We start from the raw sequence: 27,965 nt of genomic DNA, 5'->3' as shown, positions 1-27,965 counted from the left end.
AACAAGCTCTAAAAAGAGGGTCCTTAACAAAGCAATGATAGTTATTATGATGAAAAATTTGAGAGAGCAAGGTGCAAGAGAGAGCATTTGGCTCTTTGTAACAGATAATTCTGCGCTTCATACCACAGACAATTTGCTTTAAACCATGCTGATAAGAAATAAAATAGAAATACTCATATCATAATAATGATGTAAAACCTGGGATGAAATTCACGCTGCACTAAAGTATGATTCTGAATAAATTTGCATGGTTTAGCTCAGAAGTAGACTTGCAGAATGAGTTAAGGGTTATGTTTAGGGTTAGGATTAAGGGTAGGCATCGACTTCACTACATTGCCACTAACCAACAAAACCAGGTAAGGGCGGGGCGACACATGTAGCCCCACCCCAAAGTGCAGCCACGCCCCATTCTACAGGTTGTTTTATGTGTCTTTATGCAGAGTGTACTATACTAAAAGAAATTAGAAAAACACAAAATACTGTACTTTTTTTAAGCCATACAAAAGAATACAAATACAAACAGAAAAGCTCTGGAAAACAAACCTAACCTAATGAATCACACTGACAAACAAAAAAACAAAAACACATGATTTTGTGTCATATCTAGAAAACAACAGGTGTAATGAATGAGTATGCTACTGTATGGTATTATATAGTACTGTATGCTGGTATAGTATCCAAAAGTACTCCTTATTTACTGATGTTTACTTGAATATATTTACTGTGTATATTTTATGTTTAAAAGCACGTGTGAGCCGAGTCATTCTTTCAGACAGATCAGTACTCGGGTCTTTTAACTGTTATGTCACCATTCAGTGGAACCGGAAGTGCTAGTGGGAGTTGAAAATGCTAGCCTAGCAACCATACCTTCCTATGGAGCTTGTCACCGAGTATATGTTTTTATGCAGATCAATTTAAGGTTTTGTGAGTAGTCCTTTTTTTGTATCTAAGAGCGTCTAGTATCGCGCTGTGAGTTTGTATTACATTTCTATTTAGCAGCCATGCTAAAGCTTTAGCATTACTCCTGAGCAGTTACTAGCCGGCTAGATTAGCTTGCTGGCCAGCTTCCCAGATTGTTCTTTATAAGTGTACATTCGCTATATTTACTCTTTAATTTAATTAATCAGAACCTTTCCTTTCTTCGACACTGGCCTTGAGTTTTATTTCTCAGATTTTATTTTGGGGGGATGTTTCAAAAGTCAGTCCACCCTACAGATAGTGTGTTTTTGGTTGTACTGTCTATCATTCTTGCTGAAAACCCCAGTTTAATCTGACCAGCTGCTGAGACAGGCTGAGATGGTCAAACTGGTAGACCATCTTTGAGAGCTGGTCAGTTCTTTTCCACCTTCCTTATAAATGTTTTCTAATTCCTCTCAAAAATGTATAAGGAAGCTGGGGAAAATGGTCTACCAGTTTGACCAGCTCGCTCTGGGTCTGTATTTTTTGTTTCGTTTTGTTTTGTTATTTGATTGTGTTTAGGAGTGCTTTCACTTCTGTTTCACACCACTGAGATTCTTTACTTCATCAGTTCACACGAGACGTGGTTTCATTTTTCTTTTTCGCTTTCTGTCTGTAGGCAGCCTGTCTGAGTCTGAGAAGATGGGTGCGCTCTCCAAGCCCTTCCTGGGCTGTCTGATCTGTCTGGCTGTACTCCTGCTCGTTTTGGGAAACGCGTCGGCTTCCGAGTTCAATCCGTACAGCGTGCTCGGAGTGTCCCGGCACGCCAGTCAGACTGAAATCAGGAAGGCTTACAAGCAGCTCGTCAAGGAGTGGTGAGTAATCCTGAGGAGGCATGAACATGTTCACCTAATAATGCTTATGCTGAACGCGTTGTACTTTACAATAGGCATCCAGACAAGAACAAAGATCCGAGTGCAGAGGACATGTTTATCAAGATTACTAAATCCTACGAGGTAGGTTAACGACTTTTTCATTTCGTCTTAAAATCTGAAGCTTCTTAGTGTTGTCACTGTGGCTGTTTCCTCGAACCCGTCTTGTTTTCCACAGATCCTGTCGAGTGAGGATCGCAGAGCTAACTACGATCAATTCGGCCAGACAGACGAGAACCAGCAGCACCACCAGGCACCGCACGGTTTCCGCCACTTCCATGACAGTTTTTACTTCGATCAGTCGTTCTTTCGGTTCACCCAGTCGACTCGAGATTTCACAGACAGCAAGCACCTGCTTCAGTATGAGAAGTTTATGAACGTAGTGGTGCCGGATAGCTTTAAAAGGCCCTACCTGATTAAGATTACCTCAGAGTGGTGTTTCAGCTGCATTCATATTGAGCCCGTCTGGAAGGAAGCGATTCAGGACCTGGAGCCACTGGGTGGGTGTTGTAGAAAATGTCATGGAAAATTATCGCTGTCTGTGATTATACCACTGATTGGTCAGAGGCTGTTGATTCGTTTTCTATAACGGCAGCGCTGACAGTAGTGCCTGCTGTAATTCAAATAATAGGTTATACATAATCTAAGAATAATAATAAACAGCTTTTTTAAAAACAACACGTTATTTAACAACGTGACACGTATAATCTTTGATGTGGCTGTTTTTCGTAAGCAGATGTTTTTGAATATTTATTTATTTATTTATGGAAGGAGTCTCCAGTGTCAGTTCTTTGTAACTATCAGTAAGTTTTCAAAGCTTTGTGCTGTCAGGTTTCTCTGTAATATGACTAGCTGTAGGGTTTTTTTTTTTTTAAATGAACTTATTGACTTTGAGAGAGAGCAGAAGAGAGGCTGATAGTGGACATTATAACAGCTGATAGCTGTTATAATGTAAATGTTGACAGCAACTAACTTTTCTCATGTCTCATGAATGTTCTACAATATTAAACGTAACTGCAGACTGTGTGTCATTCATGAGCAAAGTAAAACGTGCAATCATTGCTAAAATAATCCACTTTTGGGGTGGGAACAGTAGCTCTGCTTAGTGTTTTGGGTGCATCACACCACTCTAAAGTGGATTATTTTCTTAGAACAGCGCACCCTGTCGTGTGTTATTCCTTATGTAAAATTATATGAGAGGCAGCATAGGCTTAAAAGCTTTTATAATATTTGGGTTTAATAAAACCTCATCTTAGGGGAGAAATCTCAGTGGTATTTTACACTCATAATAAACAAATGATATGATCTGGACCAACATCCAACCAATCAGAACCAGGAGGCGTTCACCTGTAAATCATGTTGCCAGTTAATTCACAAAGCCTCTCTTTGGATTTGGTTACATTTTGAGTTTCAGAATAGTTAGCTTCATTTAACCTTCAAAATTGTCTACTGTGCCTTTAGGAAGAGGGTTTTTTTTATGTGTTGAGGCCTCTGTTTTTTTTAAAAGCTGAATGTATGTTTATTTATCCATTCTGCTCTTCTTTGGTTTTAGGTGTGGGAATTGGCGTCGTGGATATTGGTTACGAGAAGCGGTTAGCTCATCACCTCGGGGCTCGTGGCGCCCCCTCTATTCTGGGGCTCATCAACGGCAGAGTGACCTCCTTCCACAACGCTGTGTCCCAAGAGAACCTGAGGCATTTTATGGAAAGCTTGCTGCCACATAAGCTAGTAGAAAAGGTTAGATGGAAAACTTGTACGTTGGAACGTATGCATAAGTATGTGACATGTATAATGTTGGAAATGCTGGTGTGAGATATACAAAGTGTATTGTGTTGACTCCGTTATCATGGTAGTTATTACAAGTGTAACATTGTAATTCGTTTCGATATGCTGTTCGAAATTCTTAAATATCAAGCATAAAATGATGATTTTGATGCCTTTTTAATTATTATTTTTTTATTCAGGTGACAGATGATAACTACATACAGTTTTTGAACAGTTGGCGGGAAGAGAACAAACCCAGCGTCCTACTCTTTGACGCCGCTGCTTCAGCACCATTCCTTTACAAGGTATAAAATGCTATTTTTTAAATGTGAAATATGTACTCCTATAGTAAATTATTAAGTATTAAATGTGCAAATGTACTCATCAGGGCTCAGTACAGTGATTATGAATGACTATTTTTTATAATTGTATATTCTGTCACTCATATATATATATATATATATATGACAAAAAAAAGAGGCAAATGGATCAGGTTTATGATAAGTAGCCTACACCTAGGCACACGATCTCATGGTTAATTTGAACAGCCAAAATCGAACTGGCTAAACCTAATCGATCTCATTAAACTATAAGGTTTCTACTCTAGTATTTCTCGTTTTACTACTTTGACTATTCTTCGGCCGTCATAAACATATCAAATACCTTCCACAAAACATTATATAATATGAGGCTAATGACATTTACTCTATTTCTTAAACAGTAAGTCTTAAAATTTAGTCTATTCTCCTTTTGGTTTATATGTTTGTGCGTCATCGACACGCTTCTCTATAAGGTGTGCATCACTCTGTGTTATTTCTTTCTTTTTTAATTTAAGAAAAAATTACAGCTTTCCCATTTTAGTTCTTGAATTGGAATTGGAGGGCTGTGCGGTTTTACATTATAACAGGCCTTTGCTCCTGGTTCAACAAATCAGCAGCAGCGTAGTCGGTTTTGTTGACTAATTGTTGCAGCCCTAGTATACATGTTACTGTTTGTGGGCAGGAAACAGAAACCCCTATTGTGTTGCTCTGCTTGTAGCTCTCTGCGTTCGCATATCGGGACTTTGTGCGGTTTGGGTACGTAGATCATAGCGAGACCACGCGTATCCAGCAGCAGTTCAACATCAACATGTATGCTCCCACCATGCTGCTGTTTAAAGAGAACACTGAGAAACCTGCAGACGCCATACAGGTAATGAGCACCATCTAAATGTCAACTCGTACATTTACCCAGGAGGCATTTCTCCTTGTCGTAGCCACAATTTAAAATGATTATCTCCTGCAATTCAGGCATAATGCGATTTAGATGCATACATATAAGCAGCCATTTACGCTGAGTTGCCAGTTTATTAGGGACACCTACCTTATACCATACAGCTGCAATTATTTGTAAGTCAAATAATTGGTTAACTCTTTTAGGTTCCAGTAATCAGATACTGATAATATAACATTGGCATTAAGTCGGTAAAAAGTGTATACCAATGTTATACTTGCAGCTCATAAAATGGTTAATGAGTATCCATGGTATAAGGTAGGTGTACTTAATAAACCGGTAAATATCCCAGTGCAGATAAATTATTTTTTTTTCACTGTAGATGTAAAATTGTCCTGACGCTTTATACACTTTTTTAAGCAAAGCTTTCTGGTTTTTGTACACTCAGTCCAGGGGAATGAAAAAGCAGACCATTGATGAGTTTGTCTCTAGCAACCGTTTCCTGCTGGTGCCGCGACTTGTAAATCAGAAGCTTTTTGACGAGCTGTGTCCAGTCAAACAGTTCCACCGCCGACGGAAGTAAGAAATCCTGCTTCTTCTGTTTCTTCTCTGGGTTTAGAGGATTTTATACTGTATAACAAATCCTCCGTCTGCTGTATCCAAAAACACTGGCCTCTGAATGCTGAACCTTGTGAAGAATTTCACAGCCTCGCTGATGCATGTCGTTTTTAAAAGACTTTTCGGTCTTGTGGAGTAGCGGTCGACCGATTTAAAGGATTTTACCGATGACAAAGTTGGGCGGTACCTGCCAATAACCGATTAAAAATTCATACTGTTTTTAAACCGTCAACCGTTTTTAAAATTCATACTGAATGAAAACATAACACTGATAGTAAAATATAGATGACCTTTATTTAAAAAATAATCAGTACCATGAAAATGTACCTTTTTTAATGAAATAACTATTATATACATCCAAACTGAACCAAAAAATAAAAATGGAGATATCCAAAATGAATTAAAAAAAAAACACTTCAAATAACACGACAAAATTTGTGAGTTTTTGTTTCGCCTCTAGAGGACGGTCTCGTATGTGGTTAGAATTGTTTCATAATTCTACATAGATTACAATCCACAAATAATGTATTGAGATTTACAAAAAATGTAACAAATTCACAAATGCATTGAATGAGGTCCACAAATATATGTAGTAGTTTCACAAAAAGAAATTAAATTGACCAAATTAATAAATAAAATTACAAATATGTTTTTCTGTCATAAACACAACTCTGCCTGGCATTCATTTGTGGATCACGTCCAGTGCATTTGTGGGTCGCTGCACACTTTTGTGGATTTTGAAACATTTCTAGAGTCAAGAGTGCATACAACTCCACAAATAGTTGGACTCCGCCCACCATCTACTCAAGCTAATCGGATAACGGCCACATTGCACTGACCAATCATAGCACGTTCTGGTTCCAACCAATTACGTTTTGTTTTAAAATCAGGACAGGAACAGTGTCAAATCGCATATTATGAAGGCTCTCCAACATGGCCGATCAGGAGGAATGACGACAGGAGAGTGTTTCTAAACAGCTAACAGCATCATTATAACAACATCTTAAAGAAAACAAGCAACATTATGGGTCGTAAATTCTTTATTTTAAGGAAACATATGTGTTTTCACCAGTGTTTCCTGCATCACTGCCGAATCCACGGTGAAACCCGAGTTGTGATTTTGTAGTAACTTGAGAGTGGTGAGATTAAAAGACTGTGTATCAGGAAAAGATGACATTGGCAAGAAAATGTTCTCACAGGCAGCCTGCCAAAACACAGCACGACCAGTGTCATCCATTTCACGGGCTAATGATTACATTCTCTAAATGAACCGTGCTAAAAGACTGAGGAACCTTAGGAGTGACCGGTTTGAATCAGTCTAACGAATCCTTACTGAATCAGTGAATCAATCATTACTAAACCATCAAACTACTCATCTATAATAACGGTGCATTTATGACCCATAACGTTGCTGGTTAATGCTGTTAGATTATATACGCGATTTTGGTGCAATATGACTCCTATAGGAGTATGTTCCTCTCCTGATTGTAAAACAAAATGTGATAGGTTAGAGTGAGAACTTGCTACGATTGGTCAGTGCAATGTGGCGGTTATCCGACTGGCTTGAGTAGACGGTGGGCGGAGTCCAACTATTTGTGCATTTGTGTGCACTCTTGACGCTAGAACTCTCTCAAAATCCACAAATGCGTGCAGCGATCCACAAACGCACTGGACGTGATCCACAAATGCAAGGCAGAGGTTTTTTTTTTAATTTGCAAATCTCGTTTTTATTTATTATTCAATTTAATTTATTTTTGTGAAACTACTAACATATATTTGTGGATCTCATTCAATGCATTTGTGAATTTGTTTAATTTTTGTAAATCTCACTACATTTATTTGTGGATCGTAATCTATTTAATTGGAATTATGAAACAATTCTTACCCCATACTCTCATACTGTATAATGACAGCGGACCCTTCTCAGCCGCTCCCGCAACAGACGCAGTTCCACTTCAAACTAGTGAAATTATGAAATGACTTGTTAAAAACTTTTGAAAAACATCTCTAAGGAGATTAATGTGTTCTTTTATCCTCTCAGATACTGTGTCTTGCTCATCACTGGGGAAGATGAGACGTTTGTGTCTGCGAACGATGCCTTCTTTGACTTTGCCTCTTCTAACACTAAAGAGGTGGTGAGATTCGCCTACGTGTATCAGAGGCAGCAGCAGCCTCTCTGTGATACGCTGCTCAAAAAGGAAGACATGAGTCCTCCCCAGGTCAGAGATACACACACACACCCTGTTTTAGTGCTTCAGTTATACGACACTTTATTTTCAGTCTGTTTTCTAGTCAGAATTCAGGTTGAGCATTCTTCTTCACGTCATGTTTTTACGTTATACGTCTGTCCGTGTGTATCTCCGTATGCGTTCGTCTCGAACGACTAACAGGTGATCATTCTGGAAAGGCGGAATGCCGCCGGAAAAGTGCAGTACCGGACAGTGACAGACGGCTGGAACGGGAGCGATGACGATAAGCACCGCCTCCACGAGCAGCTGGAGCTCCTTCAGAGAGACCCGACCTTTCTAACCTTTGACGCCATGCTGCCTGAACTCAACAACGAGCTCGCCTCAGTGAGTCTGTCAGCCCTCTGCCAATCATGCTGAAACAAATAGCTTGCTCCAGGGATACCATGCAGGATTTAGACCTGCGATACTGATAAAGCTCAGAGATTTGATCCAGTCTCTCACCCAATGTGCAATTTATGCCGGAAAGTTTGTCAAAAAAGAGATGAGTATAATGTAGCGTAAACCAGCCTCTTTAGTTGTACACGATTGGACGCACCCACGTGAAACATAATCTGCAACTAAATCTCTGTGTTGCAAGCCAGCCACCTAACATTCGTCTGCCCTGCCCAATTCGGGACATATCCGCATCTGATTCCTTGGATAACAACAAATCTGTATATCCACGCAAATCCAAATACAGCCTGAATAAACATCACGCTTACTTGAGGCACTTATAATATGCAATTAAGAAATAATTCGGATTTGTTCTACAGCGTAAACAATGTCTAACCGGATACAACTGTCCCAGACTACCCAATCTGTGACCTCGTTTTTCATTCTCATTTCCTCCATTCCAGATGTTTCTAATTCGGTGGTTGAACGCTGCCTGTGATTACCTTTCTCAAGCCTACTTTGACCTTCTCTACTCAAACTGGTAAGTGTGAGAAGTTTCAGGAGTCACTCTTTCTTTCTCACCTGTAGCAACTGAATTTTTTTTTTTCCAAACAGTACCTGAGGTTAAATTTATAGAAGAGATTTGATTCCTTAATGTAGAGCTGTAATAATGTCTATAGTGTGACATATAGTGAGCTTAAGGTTCTTTCAGCATTTAGTTTCTATTCAGGTGAATTTCCATTCATAATAGTAAGGTGTATGATGAAACCTGCTAACTCTTCTTCTTCAGCTTCTTCTGAACAGACGGAAGGAAGCTTCCTGTTTGAGAGCCTTAAAATTTAGGGTGCAGGCTCTTTTTACTGCGAAACACTCAAATTAGATTCTCTGTCTCCCCCCAGGCAAGAGGTGATGCCCATCGTATCATTGGTCTTCTCTGCTCTTTTTATCCTGTTTGGCACCGTCATCATTCAGGCTTTCAGGTAGGAGCTGAAACACACTTGGGACATCATTACGAGTTTGACTCACCGCGGTGTAGCTTGGCCTTGACTTCGCTTTAAAACTCAACCAATTTGCAGTGACCCAGAGGAAAGAACAGCCAAGCGTAAGGCTAAAGAATCCCCGAAGACGCCAGGGAGCTCTTCGGATACAGAAAACACATCCAGGTGCGACAGAATTTGATCATCCTCTACTTCAAATGAAAATAGCTTCAGTCGAACGAAACAAACAATTTCTACTGCACAAATTGCGCACGTGAGGATTGTATAACCAAGTATCCAAGTGTTTTTTCTTTCAGTCGTCCTTCGAAGAAGAACTTTGTGGAAGTGACGGAGTTGACCGACATGACCTACACCAGCAATCTGGTCAAATTAAAGCCGGGACACATCAACGTGGTGCTGGTGCTCACGGACGCGTCCAAACAGGTCCTACTGAAGAGGTTTGCCAAAGAAGTGTACTCGTTCTCAGGGTGAGGCTCGCACATTTCACAAGTTCACATTTATGTGTGTTTATATATTTCATTATATATATATATATATAAAGACACAACCAGTCAAAAGTTTGGAGACACTTGACTGAAATGTTTCTCATGATCTTAAAAATCTTTTGATCTGAAGGTGTAGGATTAAATGATTGATTAAATCGGTGTTGTAGACAAAATTATAATTGTGCCAACATATTCATTGCTTTCATTATAAAATCAACATTGTATTTACAAAAAAATAAATGTTTTTTAAACGGACGACTCAGAGCGAAATATGCCGAAAGCAGCCAATAAGAGTCCAGTGGAGGTGGGAACTCCTTTAATACTGTTTAAACAGCATCTCAGGGAAATTCCTCAAGAACTCGGTTGAGAAAATGCCAATAATACATTTCTGGAAATTCTAGGCAAAAAGGGCGTCTACTTTGCAGATGCTAAATTATTTTTATCTGTTTTGGATTTTTTATGACAACATAATTCCCATAGTTCCATTTGTGTTGCTCCAGAGTTTTTAATGACTTTATTATAAACTGTGGGGAAAAAATAAAAATAAACAATGAATGTGTCTAAACCTTTAACTGGTGGTGTAAACAAGTGAAGAAAAATCAGAGGAGTAACTGCAGCATACTTCAGTAAGAAATGTGGAAGTGGGAGAAATTGCCCCGTAGTAAAATTTTTCCAGAGGAATGCACGAACATTTCATTGTTGTAAACATATTCTTTCATTTTTGGATTGATTTTCTGCTGGTGATGTACAGAATTTTCTTTTGGCAGAATGGGTTGAAAAGAAAATAATGTCTGTGCAGATTTTTCCTCACGTTATTATTGCCTGGAAATTTTACCGCTCCTAAAACCTAAAGCTGAAAAAGCCAAAGGAACAGTATTGAACTTCACAATGGTATCAGTCAGCCGTTTTACTTTTTTGTTGTTGTTTTTTTGGGTCACTGTTTTACCATTGAACATTGGGAAATGAAAGATTTGAACCGCTTGTACCTCTTGTGCTCCTTTTCTTATTTAAATGTAATGTTTAGTTATTTACATGGAACATTTACATTTCATAACATATTTCCAATCCTAATTGTGTGCCTTTTTTTTTTCTCCAGATATCAGACTCTTCATTACTCCTTCTTAAATACTGACAAGCACAGTCAGTGGATGGACTCCCTCCTGCAGCTGGCACCCTCTGCCAGGCTGCTTTCAGAAGACGAGGAAGAAGAGAGCGCGTCCTCCTGTAAACCAGACTACACCGCTCATGTGCTAGCCCTTAATGGCCATAAAAAGTACTTTTGCCTTTTCAGGCCCAAGCTCACCTCCCCGTTCAGGCCCTCGTTCACCAAGGACGAGGATGACAATGTACTTCTCTATCAGAAGCTGGACCAGCTGAACGTATGGATGGAGAAGCTGACAGAGGGCACGCTGCCCAGGCACCACGTTCCTGCCTGGCCTGATCTGCACACCACAACCCCTAAAAAATAGAGGTGGGTTTGAAACCTTGTGGGAATCTCTTAAATATCAGGTCTGGACTCCACTGTGTGGCTTTTGTGTAAAATTGAAAGCAGGAGTTATTGATGTTTGACAGGGAGTTGACCGCAGGTACAGGCTGTGTATAGTATGTGAGGCTTGATTAGAAAATGTACTTACGCAGAACATTCTGGATTATGCACTGTCTGAGTTTTATTTCCCCATGGCAGCACCAGGCACATGCTTTTTGCTGCCAGCAGGGGTTGCACTACCAACCATGTTATTTTGGGGGGGGGGGACTTTATTTTAGCTGCTGATTTATGCTGTAGGAACACTCACAGATCGGTTCATGCACAGACAAGGAAAAAGATAAATACTGTCAGAATGAAAGCGCATATACATATAATGACTGAGAGTTGTTCTAGGATCAGGTACCACCTGTTTATTGTATGCGCTATGTAACAAACATAGACCACTTTTGGAATATTAGTTTGGGATATATTATTACTCTAGGAAATGACTGCACTTTGTGTGCTGGAAATGATTTCATTTTACCCACAAATGCTGTTTTAGATCTTAAATCTAAATGTAGAGTATATAAATGATCTGTCCATTATTTTCCTAAGAACTTTAATGTTGCTAATAGTACCTGGCTTGAGCATCTTTTACTACTGAGTGCATTAATAACCTAAGTAACAGAAATGTCCAGTGTGTTTGTAGCATTTTTAATCCACAGCTGGTGAAAAGCTGTAACCTTGTTTTCAGCTGATGTATGTGCTTCTGGTTGAACAAAGCTATATAACCAAGAAAATCCTGTTCAAAGCACTATTACTTTTCCATTTATGAGTGTGTGTGATCGTGAAATGTGTTTGCTTGCATGAGGGAGGAAGAAAGAACCTCATAGTTGCCATGTTTTGCTTTGACTTCTAGCATGTTGCGTTTTTCTTTAGCTTTCACCTCCTGGACCGTGTAAAACTTCACTTTTTCTCACTTTTACATTTTCCCATGCTTAAAACATCATCATCATCATCATACAAAAATAATTGAACACAAGTGTGTGTGGTTACTTGTACTGCATTTAACTATTGATCCTCTTCTCAAATATAAATTTAAATTTTAGCGTCCTGACCTCAAAAGATTTCGTTAGCTGATACCGTTATTTAAAGGAAGATATTTAATTTATAAGATGTCTCATTGTTTGTTTGTTCCATGTCTTATTCATAATGTTTAACTTAAATAAACCTTACACAAACATTACAAAATACAGGCTGTATCTTTATTTTAGTAGTATACCACAGCACTGGTAAATTCCTGATTTTGATTGGTCAGAAGGTGTTGGTTGATTTTTTTTTTTTTTTTTTTTTTTTATTTTATTATGTAAAATCACTGATTATGGAGACGTGCAGAGGTGTTTATTTAACATTTTATGGAAGGAGTCTCCGGTGTCAGTGCTTTGTAACTTATACAAGAAGGGGGGAAAAAAGACTGGTGACTGGTGGAATGACTGTTTATATTTGCTATAAGGTAAGTGATAACATGAACTAACTATTTTCACAGACATTCCACACCATTAGTATCACTTTGGGTGATGCTAAAAGAAACGCTTGGTGCCTGGGTGCATCAGACCACCCTGTTGTTGATTTATTTTCCTCTAACAGTATATCCTAATTGTTTTATTCCTTACTGCAACCATCTAGTGCAGTGGTTTTCAAAGTGGTGGCCACCAGGGGGCGCCCGGGGGGCCTCAACAATTTGATCGGAGCCACCAAGCCCATCCCTCCCACTAGTGTTTTTTCTCTTTCTCACTCTCAGACAACCACACACACACAATCAATTCCTAATGTAATGTGATGTAAGATGTAATTATTAATATAAAAAAAGGGGGATATATTCAGAAGTCTGTATTTTTAATGTATTTTAAAGATATCTTGCAAAAGGGGGGCCTCGGTCAAATGTTAATGCCATTTGGGGGCCTTGCCCTGGAAAAGTTTGGGAACCCCTGGTCTAGTGAATCCTTGTCAGTAACATATATAAGCATGTAATAGACCATACATACAGTATATCTGGTAAATGCTGTCATGTTTTGGTGTCCCTGTTTTGTTTGTTTGTATTGTCCTTTCATTATGTATTGCCATTTAGTTTTTTTGCTGAATTATGTTTAGGTGTCTATGACTAATACAACCCCTGCAAAAATTATGAATCACCGCACTTAGAGGATGCTCACCTGGATTTTTGACTTATTTTTTTATTTTTAGCAACTAAACAAATCACAGATATGATACAAAACAATTTTTGTTTAATAGCTGAACATTCTGGCTTCATGACACATACCTCAAACAAATTATTTTAATTAATGGCACCTTTTTTTCCCCCTCCGGATCAAGTAGAGGAACAAATTATGGAATCATTCGATCAACAACAACAACAAAAAAATCACAATTAGTAGTTTGTTGCTCCTCCTCCGGCTTTTATAATGGCCTGAATTCTTTGAGGCATGGACTTCACTAACGCAAAAACAATATTCTCTGTCAAGCCTGTTCCAATTTTCTTGAATAGCGGTTGACGGATCAGCTTTGCAGGATGGAGCCTTGTCATGGATTAATTTTCAAAATTTCCACAATAAATTTTCAATGGGATTGAGATCCGGACTGTTAGCTGGTCATGTCATTGAGTTGATCTGCCTTTCCTGAAGAAAAGCTTTAACACTCTTTGCTCCGTGGCAAGATGCATTATCATTTTGAAAAAGGACTTGATCCTCACCAAACCTATTTTCTATCGATGGAATCAGAAAAGTGTCCAAAATTTCAGTGTATACCTGTGCATTGACAGTTGAGGTCGCCCCTGGTCCTTTATCTGACACGCAACCACGTATCATGAATGAGTGGGGAAATTCGGTTGTTTTCTTCAGACAGTCATCTTTATATGTTTCATTAGAACATCACCAGACAAAAGCTCCAGCATCATCCCTTTGGCCAATGCGGATTTGTGATTCATCCCTGAATATCACTTTCATCCAGTCATCCACACTCCATGATTGCTTCTCTTTAGCCCACTGTAACCTTGTTTTCTTTTGTTTAAGTGTTGGTTTTCGTTTGGCTTTTCTATACGTAAATCCCATTTCTCCCATTCAAATATTGACTCCTGTTTCCGCTCATTTGTTTTTCATTTGTTTCGTTGAGCATTTCCTATTTTCAAGGCATATTTCTTTGAGTTTTCTATCCTGATGCTTTGACGTCTCCCTTACTCTACACGTATGTTTTCCTTTTATAACCTTCCCATTTTGTTTATACTTTTATTTTATTTATACACCAAATTTTAGACACAGCTGACTGGGAACAACCGACATCTTTTACCACACTCTGTGTTTCTATTTCCTTCTTGTTTCCTCAACTCGCTTGTTGGAGCCATGTTTCCTTTCAGCAATTCCATGGTTAAGGTCTGTGAGCATTCTTTTTAAGGTCTACCAGCAAATGCATTTTTATACTTGTGCTGGTATTTGTTTTATAAATGCAAATTACAAAGTGATTCCATAATTATTTTTCCTCTACTTGATCTGGAAAAAATATGCCATGAATTAAAATAATTTCCTTTAACTTGTTTGAGGTATGTTTGATGGAATGTTCAGCTATTAAACAATAATTGTTTTGTCATATCTGTGATTTGTTTATTTGCTACAAAGTTGAAAATGCTTGATGAGCATCCTCTGAGTATTTGCACATTGTTTGTTTGTTTAAAATAATTTCTCCTTATCCTCCCCTCACCACTTCCCACTTTTGAATATTTCTGACCTACAGCGTTTCAGATGTACATTTATGAAATACAAAAGAATTAAATCTCCATTATTTGAGATTGTATCAACTTTATTTAACACACACACATGTATCTTTAAATACCGTCTAAAATTTTATAAAGTACATTGAAATAATTTTTTTCTTTTCTTCATATTACAAATGTGAAATGCACCAAAAATAATAAACCATGGTTCACGTTTTGACAGCAGTATCAGTAAAAAGAAGAAAAGCACAAGGATGTAAGATAGTAAATCCGTTACTGCTCCAAAATTTGGAGGAGCTTGCAGTTTTTCAAAATCACCACAGATTTGGGCCAAGACGCATCATGTGATGCCATCACAACACACATTCATCCAAAGCTGAATCTCATTTACCAACAAAAATCACAGTGAAAGACTGCAAAATCATTTCGTTCAATTGTGATTTTGCCAAAAAATAGCTTAGTTAGTTTCAAATAGTTTTCCACAAAAAAAGCACCAAAAAGTCAAATGTCGCAACAAAATCAAGCATTTTTTGCTGCGACAATCACAAATAAAATAAATCCTATACAGCCTGAATAAACATATACCATATACCACTCCTTGAAAAACAGGTTTAAAGAGTGTTTTTTTGCTTGTTTGTTTTTTGTTTTTTTTTAAACCGATAATTGATATCTCATATCTTCCTAAAGGGGTGCTACTTTTGAACCCTTTCTGAGAGGGAAACGTTGTTGTACATGGAGCCCACTAACTTTTTTCATGATCAGCCACCAGAAGATTGGTCCCACTGTTAATACAAATACCTTCATACCATATGTTTTACTCTTATCCTAATTCTGGGAAGTGTTGAATCCCAGAAGATCCTTTTTCCTCATGGCCCTCGAACAAAAACCCTTTGCCTTTAACCACTCTAATACATGCTTGGATTAGCTTCCGTGTCACTGGATATTTTGGGGAGAAGGGTCTGCAAAATGTCACTATAACTATACCAAATTATTTTAAAATCTTAAAATTCGTTTGGAATACTGTGTACCCTCTTCCTGTTCAAATCCTCTGGTCCGAAAGCCTCGGGCAGCAGTTCTTCGACTGTCATCTCCACATAGGAACCATCCGGTTTGGACAAGTATACCGCCCAGCCGCCACCAAACTGATGACGTGAAAAATGGGATATTACAAGTTATAGTCATTCCTTCACATTCCTATTTAAAGAATAAATGTTTGAAGCTTGACTTACTTCCCTCATGAACTGCCTACACGCTCCACAGGGGGAGATGAACTGTTCACACAAATCACTATCAAAGCAAAGTGGACTGATGTAAATGATTGCTACATAAACAGTTGTTATCCAGACGAGTGTATATAATGACCATAATAACCACTGGCGCTGTACCTGGCTATTGCAATGGCCTTGAAATTTTTATATCCTTCTGATACGGCCTTTGCGATGGCAGTCCTCTCTGCGCAGATGCCCAGGTTGGAGCAGGCATTTTCAACATTGCAGCCTATTTTGGGAAACAAGATAAACAAGATGAGTTTGCGGTTGTCATATTTGGTTAATAAATATAACAGTGCTGTTCAATTCTTAATTCTGGTTGGTCAGATTTTTCTATAACAGCAGAGCTGGCAGTAGTTCAGTCTGAAATTCAAATCGCAGGATTATATTAATGCACTCCTTCTAATCAATTATTTCATATCATACACCGATCAGCCATAACGTTGAAACCACTGACAGGGGAAATGAATAACACTGATTGTCTTGTTACAGTGGTACCTGTCAAGGGGTGGGAGATATTAGGCAGCAAGTGAACAGTCAGTTCTCAAAGTTGATGTGTTGGAAGCAGGAAAAATGGGCAAGCATAAGGATCTGCGTGACTTTGACAAGGGCCAAATTGTGATGACTAGAGACCCGTCGGTCTCCAAAACGCCAGGTCTTGTGGTGTGTTCCCGGTCTACCTGGAAGGACAACTGGCGAACAAAAATAAGGTCATGGGTGCCCAAGGCTCATTGATGCTTGTGGGGAGAGAAGGCTAGCCTGCCTGGTCCGATCCCACAGAAGAGCTACTGTAGCACAAATTGCTGAAAAAGTTCATGCTGGCTATTATAGAAAGGCGTCAGAACACACAGTGCATCACGGCTTGCTGTGTGCCCATGTTAACCCTTGTCCACCACTGAAAGGGCCTACAATGGGCATGTGATCATCATACCTGGACCATGGAGCAGTGGAAGAATGTGGCCTGGTCTGATGAATTTTCTTTTACATCATGTGGAACGTCAGGTGCGTGTGGGTTGCTTACCTAGGGAAGAGATGGCACCAGGATGCACTATGGGAAGAAGGCAGGGTGGTGGAGGAAGTGTGATGCTCTGTGCAATGTTCTGCTGGGAAACCTTAGGTTCTGGCATTCATGTGGATGTTACTTTGATATGTACCCCCTACCTAGATATTGTTGCAGACCAAGTACACCCCTTCATGCTAACCGTATTCCATAATTGCAGTGGCCTCTTTCAGCAGGATAATGCGCCCTGCCACAAAAATTGCTCAGGAATGGTTTGAGGAACACGACAAATTGTTCAAGGTGTTGACTTGGCCTCCAAATTCCCCAGATCTCAATCCGATCGAGCATCTATGGGATGTTCTGGACAAACAAGTCCGATCCATGGAGGCCAAACCTCGCACTTTACAGGACTTAAAGGATCTGCTGCTAACAGCCTGGTCCCAGGTACCACAGTACAGGGGTCAGAGGGTCCGTTTGTCGGCACGAGAGGAACCTACACAATATTAGGCAGGTGGTTTTAATGTTATGGCTTATCAGTGTATACCGTACGTGATAACAGGAACCCACTTGTCCCACAGACAACATTACATGCAACTACAAATTGCTTAAAAGAATCAAACAGTATTTTTTTGTCATTTAATAAATGAAAGGTTGTTAGTGGTATGAGAGGAATAAAACACTTTAGGATGTGCAGTTAGGGCCCTTTGCATATCACACCTTCACATTGTTGATTATTTCTCTAGACCAGCTCACCTCGTCATGTTTTATTCCTTAGTTTCTCATTTGTAAGTCGCTTTGGATAAAAGTGTCTGCTAAATGAATAAATGTAAATGTAGTTAATACACATAGCTAATGTTTAGTTATTTGATATCATATAACACAGTTGCAGTTTCAGCATGCATTATGTTTTTTACATGGCACTCCAATCTATCAGGGTGGAATCACCCTTCAGTTCTCCTGGTTCTATCATGTACAGCGAGTCAGACATTTCTAACAACAAACCTGTTTCGAAATCAGTCCTGCTCAAGGCTGTGTGGTTGAGCTGGGTGGTAGTACTGTGTTGTTTTTAGTCCTTTTGCTAAGCTATATGACTTCCTGTGATTATAATTAGAACAAGCAAACTCCAAGTCAATTGTCAAATTATAGACCATGAAACTATTTACTGTTCTTATGTTAATTTCCTATTGAGAGACAAACACAGGACTGGACCATATTGGCACACACTACGTTAATCATTAACATGGTAGAACATGTTATGAAATACAAATGTGGTCATGATGACTGGAAAGATGATTAAACCAAATAGGATCTCTCTCTGTTTTTTGGTGTGTGTGTGTGCTTAGTACGTACAGTGTACAGTGTGTATAGTACGTCCTCTCCCACCTCCATCAGAGGGACAGTGAGTGACTACATACTACATGCATTCACAATCTATCTATTTTTCAGGTATAGTTCATCTATACACAGTCTTATAATAGATTGTGAGCATTAGTGTAGTTTGTTTGTTGCTGTTAAATGGTCTGAACTGTGGTTTCTCTTCTTCATTATCACACTGGTACAAGTGAAATGAGCTACAACAGTGAAGCTTTTTTATATTTTTAAATTATGGATGCTTGGTGTGCATTCAAATGCCTAAGAGCTGCATGGTAGTCCTCCCTTGACATTTCTTATGTAACCAATAGCATTATGCTGTATATATTATTGAACAGTTTGAGGAACTGAGAATCTGTTGATTATGTGTACAGAGAAAGGGAAGGGTACAATATACTGTGTATATATACAGTGCCCTCCACTAATATTGGCACCCTTGGTAAATATGAGCAAAGAAGGCTGTGAAAAATTGTCTTTATTGTTTAACCTTTTGAACTTTTGTTTAAAACATTCACAAAATACTCTGTTCTCATGGATATCAAACAATTATTGACACCCTTTTAGTCAATACTTTGTGCTAGCTCCCTTTGCCAAAATAACAGCTCTGAGTCTTCTCCTATAATGTCTGATGAGGTTGGAGAATACATGGCGAGGGATCTGAGACCGTTCCTCCATACAGAATCTCTCCAGATCCTTCAAATTTCCAGGTCCACGCTGGTGGACTCTCCTCTTCAGTTCACCCCACAGGTTTTCTATGGGTTCAAGTCAGGGGACTGGGATGGCCATGGCAGGACCTTGATTTTGTGGTCAGTAAACCATTTTTATGTTGATTTTGATGTATATTTTGGATCATTGTCCTGCTGGAAGATCCAACCACGGCCCATTTTAATCTTTCTGGCAGAGACAGTCAGGTTTTCATTTAATATCTGTTGATATTTGATAGAGGCCATGATGCCATGTATCCTAACAAAATGTTCAGGTCCTCTGGCAGAAAAACATCCCCAAAACATTAAAGGTTGATTAAAGCAAGAGGTACTTTTCCATATGGCTACCTCTCTGTGTGCGCCAAAACCACCTCTGGTGTTTATTACCAAAAAGCTCTATTTTGGTTTCATCTGACCATAGACTCGATCCCATTTGAAGTTCAAGTAGTGTCTGGCAGACTGAAGACGCTCAAGTTTGTTTATAAATGAGAGTAGAGGCTTTTGTCTTGAAACCCTTCCAAACTACTTGTGGTGATGTAGGTGACTTTGGATTGTAGTGAATGTTTGGACCTTTTGTAATAGTTGTGTACGAGTCCCTCAGTCGTCCTCAGTGTGAAAAGATGTATCTCAACATCATATAGTCTCTGTTGGAAAGGGGTCAAATAGCAGAATATGCTGGAAAAGTGAATAATGTGCAGGACCTGGAGGATTTTTCTGAAGAACAGTGGGCAGTTTAACTGCTCAGGACAAACAAGGGACTCGTGAACAACCATCACAAAACATCAACACAGTCGTTGATCATCCAGGTAACGACACACAGGATTAATAATCGAGCGTGTGTAAACTTTTGAACTGGTTCATTTGTGTAAATTCCGTTATTATTGTCTTGTGGACTATATGTAAACATCTGTTATGTGAAATAGCTTATTCAGGGCAGTGCTAAATTAATACAAAATGCAAATTTTATGATCCCTCTTATTTTATAAAGGAAAATATTAACATTTTGCAGATTCTGCAAGCTGTATGTAAACTTATGAGCTGAACGATAGATAGATAGATAGATAGATAGATAATAGGAGAAGTTGTTTCTTTTAGATTCTTTTAGTTTCTTGGTGTCTAATAATGTCTGTTTTATTTACAGCCTCTCACCTGTGAACACTTTGCCATCATGGGCCAGAAGTGCAGCCCCAACTCTGAACTTGCTGTATGGACAGTACGCAAATTTCTTAGCCTCCAGAGACTGTCGGATCAGCCCCGTTACCTCCGAGGAGTTTATCTTCAAGCCTGTTGTCAGTCCATGTAGCAGATCATGTCTCCCTTGCAGGTCTTCCATTTGGCTCTGTGTGTGTGTGTGTGTGTGTGTGTGTGTGTGTGTGTGTGTGTGTGTGTCTGTGTGTCTCTGTGTGTCTGTAACTATAGCTCAGTCTTCCTTTTTTTCCCTTTGCATCCTTTGACTGTTTCTACTATGTCTCAGCTCAGACTTTCTATGAGTTGACATATCCAATCCCTGTTCTAGGATCTTCTATTCTCCTTTACTCCACCCCCCACTCCATGTTATTCAGAGTGCCTTTACATTTACATAACCACATCAAAGTCGAAGGTCACTGAGCGATGACTGTGATGTTTTGTGTGAAATCATGTTGAAAACAACTTGCTCATCAAAATGGAAAGGTTAATGTGAGATAATATGCCTGGAGAATACATGTTTCCTGATACAGTAGGAAACTACTCTAGTGATATTTTTTTTTTTAAATAACTATATTGCTGTTTATGCCTAGTTATGGCATTGAAATTCTGTAGAAACCCAACAATGTAGCATGAGAATAACAAATATTCCATTTTATTCCCCGATTTTCTTCAAGTACAAATACTCCAGTTACGTGCATTTTATATTACAGCACAGTCCTATACTGTGTTTTTGCAGGGTAGAATGACATTTCATTAGCAAACATTAAAAGGCTGTCAGTTTAGTTACAAGCCAACACAAGAGGCTCACCACAAACTGACAGTGAAGTGGTTCCTCCTTTATTAATGTTTTTTTTGTTTGTTTGTTTCAGTCTAGTTTGTTTTTTATGCTCAAATTCAAGATATGGCCGTTAGAGAACCAACACCTTTTGTCCAACTACCATAATCATAAGATTAACATAGTTTATATATACCGTTTGTGTAAGTTTGTGCTCCAAAGGGTTTTTTAATGGGAAACTGAAAATGTACTTATATTTTACAATTTGGCTGCAAATAAAAATAATTCCAAAAAATTAAAATCTGAAACAGTCGTGCAACAAGACAACGATCAAATAATCAGCCAAATAAGTGTTACCATGGCCCTCTTGGTACCAAGTTGGATCTGAATAAGGCAGTGTATGACATCTTAGCAAGTGAAAATATCTTGAATATGGACAAATTGATCTAGGATTTCCTATTAAAAGATTACAGTCAACAAAATATATGATTATTAAACCTATTTCTAAACGTTTTTACTCATTTAAAGCTTGATTCTACTGGCAGTATTGTTCCACTGGCAGAGCATTTTTTCAAATTTTAAGCATTTATGTTTTGAAATGCCAATAGATTAAGAAAATTGAAAGAAAATCTGAAAACAGGCTGAATAATCTTATATTTGATTTTATAATAATCTTATAATCAGAAATATTAGATACGTTTGCTTATAGTCAAGATATTTTCATTTGCGAAGATATAATTTTTTAGCAGTGTACAGCAAAAATGTCAGAAGCTTTTGCTTCTTGTGATAATGAAAAAGCACATGTGAAACCTAACACATTCAATGTTTTAGACCCCCCCCCCCCCATTCTTCCTAAAAAAATATGCAAATTTGTTTCTCAATTTACCTAGTAAAGTCTGATTTTCACTGACCCCAAACTGATTTATTAGTGCCAAGGAAGCTGGTCTGTCCCAAAACTTCTGACAGGCAATATACTATATTCATTGAACATTTGATATGTCATTTCTTCCTATAAGAACTTGCAAAAAGAACAAAAATAGTCTAGTCACTGTTGGTGTCAATGATCCAGTTGATCCAGCGGATGTAGTTACGAACTTTGGTGTAGACACCAGGGAAATATGGATTGGCACAACCAATGCCCCAGGAGACAATACCTTCGAAGTAGCCGTTACATACAAGGGGGCCACCAGAGTCACCCTGCCATGAAAAGGAATAAAATATAAAATGTCATAGTGTCCATAGCCTCACAAAGTCTGAAGTAGGACTGTGATAATTCACCTGCGAGGAAGGATTTACTTGATGGTCAGTGGTGATACCATACATTTATTCCACCTAGTGAGCATTACCACGGGTAAGGATTTTGATTTGTATTTCATACATTTATTTTGATCAGGGTTGGGAGGGTTACTTTAAAAATGTATTCTGTTACAAATTATTTCATAAAAAATGTCATCAGTAACATAATCCAAGTATCACAGTATGAAAGAAATGTAATCTGATTACTTTTGGATTACTTTAAGGTCACATATGTAAATAAAGTGAAGAGAAAAGCAATCTGATCTACAATACTTTTATTTAGAGCTTATTTTAGAGCTTAAAAACATGTTCAGTGTTTGGATTTGTTTTAAGAAAATAAATCAATAAATGAATAAATAAAAGATCACTGTCCTTGATGCGGGTAACATTACATCACAAAAGTAGGTTAAGTTAGGTTAGATGTTGCAAGTGTACCTTCTGCCTTTTCTGCCATCATTTACACATTTGAATGGCCATGTAATACGAAGCAATGTGATAACATGAAATTAAAAATGACCTTATATGGCCATGGACGTTGTTTCAACTCAGGACAGCTGTCATTTACTGCTATTGTCATGCAACTGTTTGACGCCGTACACAACAACGCTTCACCTTTGCATGTTCACTGAGAGTAGGCTAATGGTTGAGAGGCAGGAATTTGGCCAATAGTTGCTGCAAGTCTTTTATAATCGACCAGTTGGAGTGCGAGAAGGTGGAATTACAGAGAGGGGTTAAAGCAATGCAAACATGCACACACATGATGCAGTATTAGACCATAAGCACATCACAATGAAACTAAAGTCGAATCCTGGACATTTTCTCAAATTTAGAAATCCCGGCCGGACGCGTTTTTAAGGTCTGAAAAAGAGGACGTATGGTCACCCTAACGAAAGCATTTCAGAGAACAATTTGTGTTCATTTCTACCAAATTTTCTTTGTGCAAAATGTATGTGCGCATGCACTCACTCATGTGAATCACGACTGGCGAGAGAGAACCAGAACTATAATCAAGCAGCTGTCTATATTGTGTTATGTCAAAAGATTCATTTCTTTGGTTTTATATGAAAAAAAATTCATCCTGATAGTATTCCCATTTTTTTACAAAATGTACCTGCAATCTGATTACTTTGTTTTTTGACGTAACTGTAACGGATTACAGTTACCAGTCTTTTGTATCCGGATTACGTAATGCCGCTACATGTATTCCGTTACTCCCCAATCCTGATTTTGATTAATTCAATCATTTGTTAATTTTCAGTAACCATTTTATCCTGATCTCGGTTGTGGTTGATCCAAGGAACAGCATGCATAAGGAGAGAATACACTCCGTCCATGGCAGAACACTATGTACACAAATACTCTCACAAACCTTGGGACAATTTTGTGTAGCCAATCCACCTACCATGCTTTTTCGGAGGTGGGAGGAAAATGGAAAACCCACATGAACAAAGGAATAACATGTGAATTGCCACATAGACTCTAACCTGAGCTCAGGATCTAACCCGTAACCCTGGAGTTACGAGGAAACAACGCTACCCACTGTGCCACTGACTGTGGTAAATAAAGTCTAATTTGCATAGTACAGTACAACCTGTAGTGTAAAAATGGTTCCTCTTTTTTCCTTTTTTATTATAAATATTTAATGGTTGTTAGCTTCCTAAATAAGTTCTAATTATAAGCATTTACATAGAATACATTCAAGTTCCTACAGGGGGACAAAGTGAAGAACTAAAAAGTCTTCTAGATAAAGCATAAAAAACAGTATACATGCTAATATAGTCCAATTGACATTTCATGCCAATATTCAAATGTTTGTTTGTTTTTCAATAAAGTACATTTTTTTCTTATTCCTTCAACAACCATAGTTCAACCATTAGCCCGGACTCAGGGTTAAAACATATCACAACTACTGTCAAGGAAATGGTTTAATCTACTGTACATTTCAAGCCAATACCAAGTGCAAGGCTCATGTAGTGCCAACTTTAGTAACTTATTTCTAGATTTGATTAAACTTAGTTATTCATAACTTACCTGGCAAGCGGCTTTTCCTCCCACCAGCAGGCAATTTTGATTCATTATGCCTTGTCCAATTAACATTCACTGCCACTATGCACACTAGAACTGAATCTACCTTGTGTACTTAAGATCTGTATTTAGTTTTTAGTCATGACTTACCTGGCATGAGTCTTTTCCTCCCAGTGGAGAGCCGGCACACACCATGTTGTCTGTTATTCTGTAGTAATAGTAATACTGGCAGTTGGGGATGATCTGTACATCCACAGCACGTAGCACAGAGGACAGGGAATAGCTGTAGACCTGCGTGACCCCCCAACCGCTCACTGCACACATCATGCCCCCATAGAGTGGTGGCGTGTCTGCGCTCGGCAGCTGAACTGGCTGCACGTTAGCATTCAGGTCAGCTGGTTTCTCAAGCTGAAAGACACAGGAGCATGTTCATTCTTTCATTAATTCATTCATTTAAAGTAACAGCTTTATCCTGGTAAGTGTTGCAGTGGATCTGGAGCCTATCCCTGGAACACTGGGTGCAGGGTGGGATGGGACACCAGTCCATTGCAAAGCACTGTTTACACATACATTCACACACTCCGTTACACCTAGGGGCAATCTGGCATATTCAATCCACCTATCAGCATGTTTTTGTTTCCTGGAGCTCTATAATTATGATTAATAATATTTTTTTTATTAATATGTCTTTCCAAATTACCAACACTTAATCACTGTAAAGCCACAAGCACAGTGACACAAGGAACTTCCTAAACCAAAGAACTGGACCCATAACTATGAGGAGATTTGCATCACTGGAACAATTTGAAAGGGCAGTCATAGCTCAACAGTAATGATTCTGTTCTTACAACTGGAAAGTTGTAAGTTTAAATCCTCAAACTGCCTGATTGATTCTGCTGAACCCTTGAGAAAGGCCTTTAAACCTCAACTGCTTCATGACTGCCCTATAGCTAAATACAAACTCTGACCAAGTTGGATTATGCAAAGAAAGCATTTTTTCCCCCTGTTCCAGCTCTCAAGACACTTCAGTCAGATAATCAGCATTCAGCCCAGTAATGCAAAGGTGCACTGAGTGCAGAAATAAAAATAAAAAAGAGTCATCTATGCTGTATATTGTGAGAACACTTCCATTTGAATGCCTGGGTGTCATATAAACAGTAGGGTAAATGCTTCGTTCATTACCAAGAAAAATTAGAATATTATGCTTTATAATTGAATTATTATTTTATATAATTCATTATGAATAATGTTATACTTTATTTCTCCTTCAAGATCACCCTCAGATGTCAATGCACATTTTTGCCATTTTACATAGATCATAATTGTGGTTTGTGTATGTATGTGGTTATACTTAGAGACTGGAAACTTGCTGCACTAGAATTTATTTCCACATAAATCCACACATAGATCTACATTTTAAAGGATCTAACCTTAGAACTTCTATACATAATCATTTTCAAAGGGGGGGGGTAATTTTCCTCAGCACTTTCTAATTGAGTTTTTGATCCATCCATCCATCCATCTTCTATACCGCTTTATCCTTTTCAGGGTCATGGGGAAACCCGGAGCCTATCCCAGGGAGCATCGGGCACAAGGCGGGGTACACCCTGGACAGGGTGCCAATCCATCGCAGGACACACAATCACATACACATTCACACACCCATTCATACACTATGGACACATTGGACATGCCAATCAGACTACCATGCATGTCTTTGGACTGGGGGAGGAAACCGGAGAGGAAACCCCCGCAGCACAGGGAGAACATGCAAACTCCGCACACACAGGGCCACGGTGGGAATTGAACCCCCAACCCTAGAGGTGTGAGGCAAACGTGCTAACCACTAAGCCACCGTGCACCCACTGAGTTTTTGATAATTTATTTAAAAATCTTTTAAATCTTTTTCCACCTAGGTTAAGGTACCTTCTTAGCTAATTTCTTAGGCTTATCCCTAAAAACTCTATAACACCTACAGGGTTCCCCATCTGAGGAGGTTCTAAGTAAAACCCCTTTAGGAAAGAAAGAAGGCTTAACTATACAAAGAACCTATTGTTTCTTCGAGTGTAATGTAAGGTATACAATAAAGAGTGTTTTAAACCATTTGAAGAATCTAAGTTGGCCTGGTCCAAAGTCAGGGCCACCAAATGATGTTTGGTTTCACTTACCTTCAGGAGCATGATGTCGTTATCAAATGTCCTGTAGTTATACAGGTAGTAGACCAGGGTTTTGGAGACATTAAACACCTGCTCTACTCCCTCTTTCTTGAAGAGATCATGCTCACTCAGCACTACTTTGATCAAATAGTTTCTGCAGATCAGAGATGTTATTTGTTAGTAGTGTAAGTCCAAATGCTGGTCAGGTATTTCATTTTAATGCTTTCCAGTTTGATGGATTCTTTTAATCAAACTTAATGCTCAGATTGAGGCAGAAAAAAAGAATCAACAAGAGTGCAGTCAGCTGTATTAAAACCGATTTGACATGGCTGCAGTACTCACGGCTTCCAGCAGTGTGCAGCAGACACCACCCACTGTGGGTGAATAAGAGTTCCTCCACAGTAGTGCTGGTTATTGTACTGTATTGATGCCTGGTATTTTATGGAGTAGGGCTCAACTTCTTGGCCTCCAATGATCCTTTGCTGTAGGGAAGCTACGAGGAGAAGGAACCCTAGTACTTGGAATCACTCTTATATGGAATGTGCACACACATTCACACACTCATTTACACCTAGGGGCAATTTAGTGTAGCCAATCCATCAACCAATGCAGCTGGTAGCTTTGCTGCCTCACATGTCCAGGGTCCTGGGTTCAATTCTCAGCTTGGGTTACTGTTTCAGGCACTGGATCCACTGCAACCCTAACAGGATAAAGCAGTTACTGAAAATGAATGAATGAATCCATCTACTGGCATGTTTTGGGAAGCAGAAGGAAACAGGAGAATCTGGAAGACCTTGAGGAAACCCATGTGGACATGGGGACAACTTGTGAAACTCCATACAGACATTAACCCAAGCTCAGGACTGAACCCTAGACTTGAGTCCCACCATGCCACAATCTTATACAGTAAATAAAGTTGGTAAAGTTTGATGTTGTCAATAAAAAATATGTGATTATTTTTCATTTATACTGTATGTACTGTATACAATACTGTAGTAATGGAACACAATCTAGTTTGGTTATTGAATGCAGTGTTATTGGATTAGATATGTTTGACTTGCATTATAAGCAATGGGAACTTTACCTTGCATGATGGAAATGACAAAAAGCAGTGAATATTCAACACAGTTCTTCATGCTTAAAAAAAAGCAGAAACACAAATGTAGAGGATAAAAATCAGCTATGTAGAACCATAAAATGTAAGGCCCTATCGATCAAACAGTTTAACATGCAGTTTGTACAGTATATTATCATCTTATAAAATAACTATTATAATATCAATAACAGTACTCACTTTCTCTCTGGTAAGAGCAGCACAGGTCAGGAATAGCAGGTCCTTCAGCACTGATGACACTGAGAACCTTCAGTTTGTTTTTATACTGTAACCACATCGTTCCCTAAGGTATGATAGCCAGTCATGTGTATTG

General features: G+C 38.7%; 3 protein-coding genes across 3 annotated transcripts; 1 reads left to right on the top strand and 2 right to left on the bottom strand.

Moving 5' to 3' along the window:
• The first annotated feature begins 789 nt into the window (after positions 1 to 789).
• On the top strand, positions 790 to 12,949 carry dnajc16l (DnaJ (Hsp40) homolog, subfamily C, member 16 like). The gene is made up of 15 exons (XM_053652904.1): positions 790 to 924; positions 1,577 to 1,772; positions 1,847 to 1,913; positions 2,008 to 2,329; positions 3,382 to 3,566; positions 3,794 to 3,898; positions 4,632 to 4,784; positions 5,254 to 5,384; positions 7,465 to 7,642; positions 7,814 to 7,996; positions 8,509 to 8,585; positions 8,944 to 9,024; positions 9,121 to 9,207; positions 9,339 to 9,509; positions 10,624 to 12,949. Exons 1-15 carry the CDS (start codon positions 903 to 905, stop codon positions 10,994 to 10,996), a joined length of 2,331 nt encoding a protein of 776 aa, XP_053508879.1. The 5' UTR covers positions 790 to 902; the 3' UTR covers positions 10,997 to 12,949.
• A 1,871-nt stretch (positions 12,950 to 14,820) lies between these two features.
• Positions 14,821 to 20,614, bottom strand: cdab (cytidine deaminase b). The gene is made up of 4 exons (XM_053652906.1): positions 20,248 to 20,614; positions 16,141 to 16,252; positions 15,985 to 16,042; positions 14,821 to 15,897 (listed from the first exon to the last, which is right to left on the bottom strand). Exons 1-4 carry the CDS (start codon positions 20,429 to 20,431, stop codon positions 15,757 to 15,759), a joined length of 495 nt encoding a protein of 164 aa, XP_053508881.1. The 5' UTR covers positions 20,432 to 20,614; the 3' UTR covers positions 14,821 to 15,756.
• Positions 20,615 to 21,943: 1,329 nt separating this feature from the next.
• si:dkey-33m11.8 (trypsin) lies at positions 21,944 to 27,674 on the bottom strand. The gene is made up of 5 exons (XM_053652905.1): positions 27,623 to 27,674; positions 26,881 to 27,031; positions 26,551 to 26,692; positions 24,533 to 24,790; positions 21,944 to 22,258 (listed from the first exon to the last, which is right to left on the bottom strand). The coding sequence occupies exons 1-5, from the start codon at positions 27,672 to 27,674 to the stop codon at positions 22,103 to 22,105; spliced, it is 759 nt and encodes a 252-aa protein (XP_053508880.1). The 3' UTR covers positions 21,944 to 22,102.
• Positions 27,675 to 27,965: the final 291 nt, after the last annotated feature.

This window comes from Ictalurus furcatus, chromosome 21 (assembly GCF_023375685.1).
Source record: "Ictalurus furcatus strain D&B chromosome 21, Billie_1.0, whole genome shotgun sequence".
NCBI classification, from domain to species: domain Eukaryota; kingdom Metazoa; phylum Chordata; class Actinopteri; order Siluriformes; family Ictaluridae; genus Ictalurus; species Ictalurus furcatus.
Note: the sequence above shows the minus strand (reverse complement) of the source record. Positions and strands in the feature narration are given on the sequence as shown.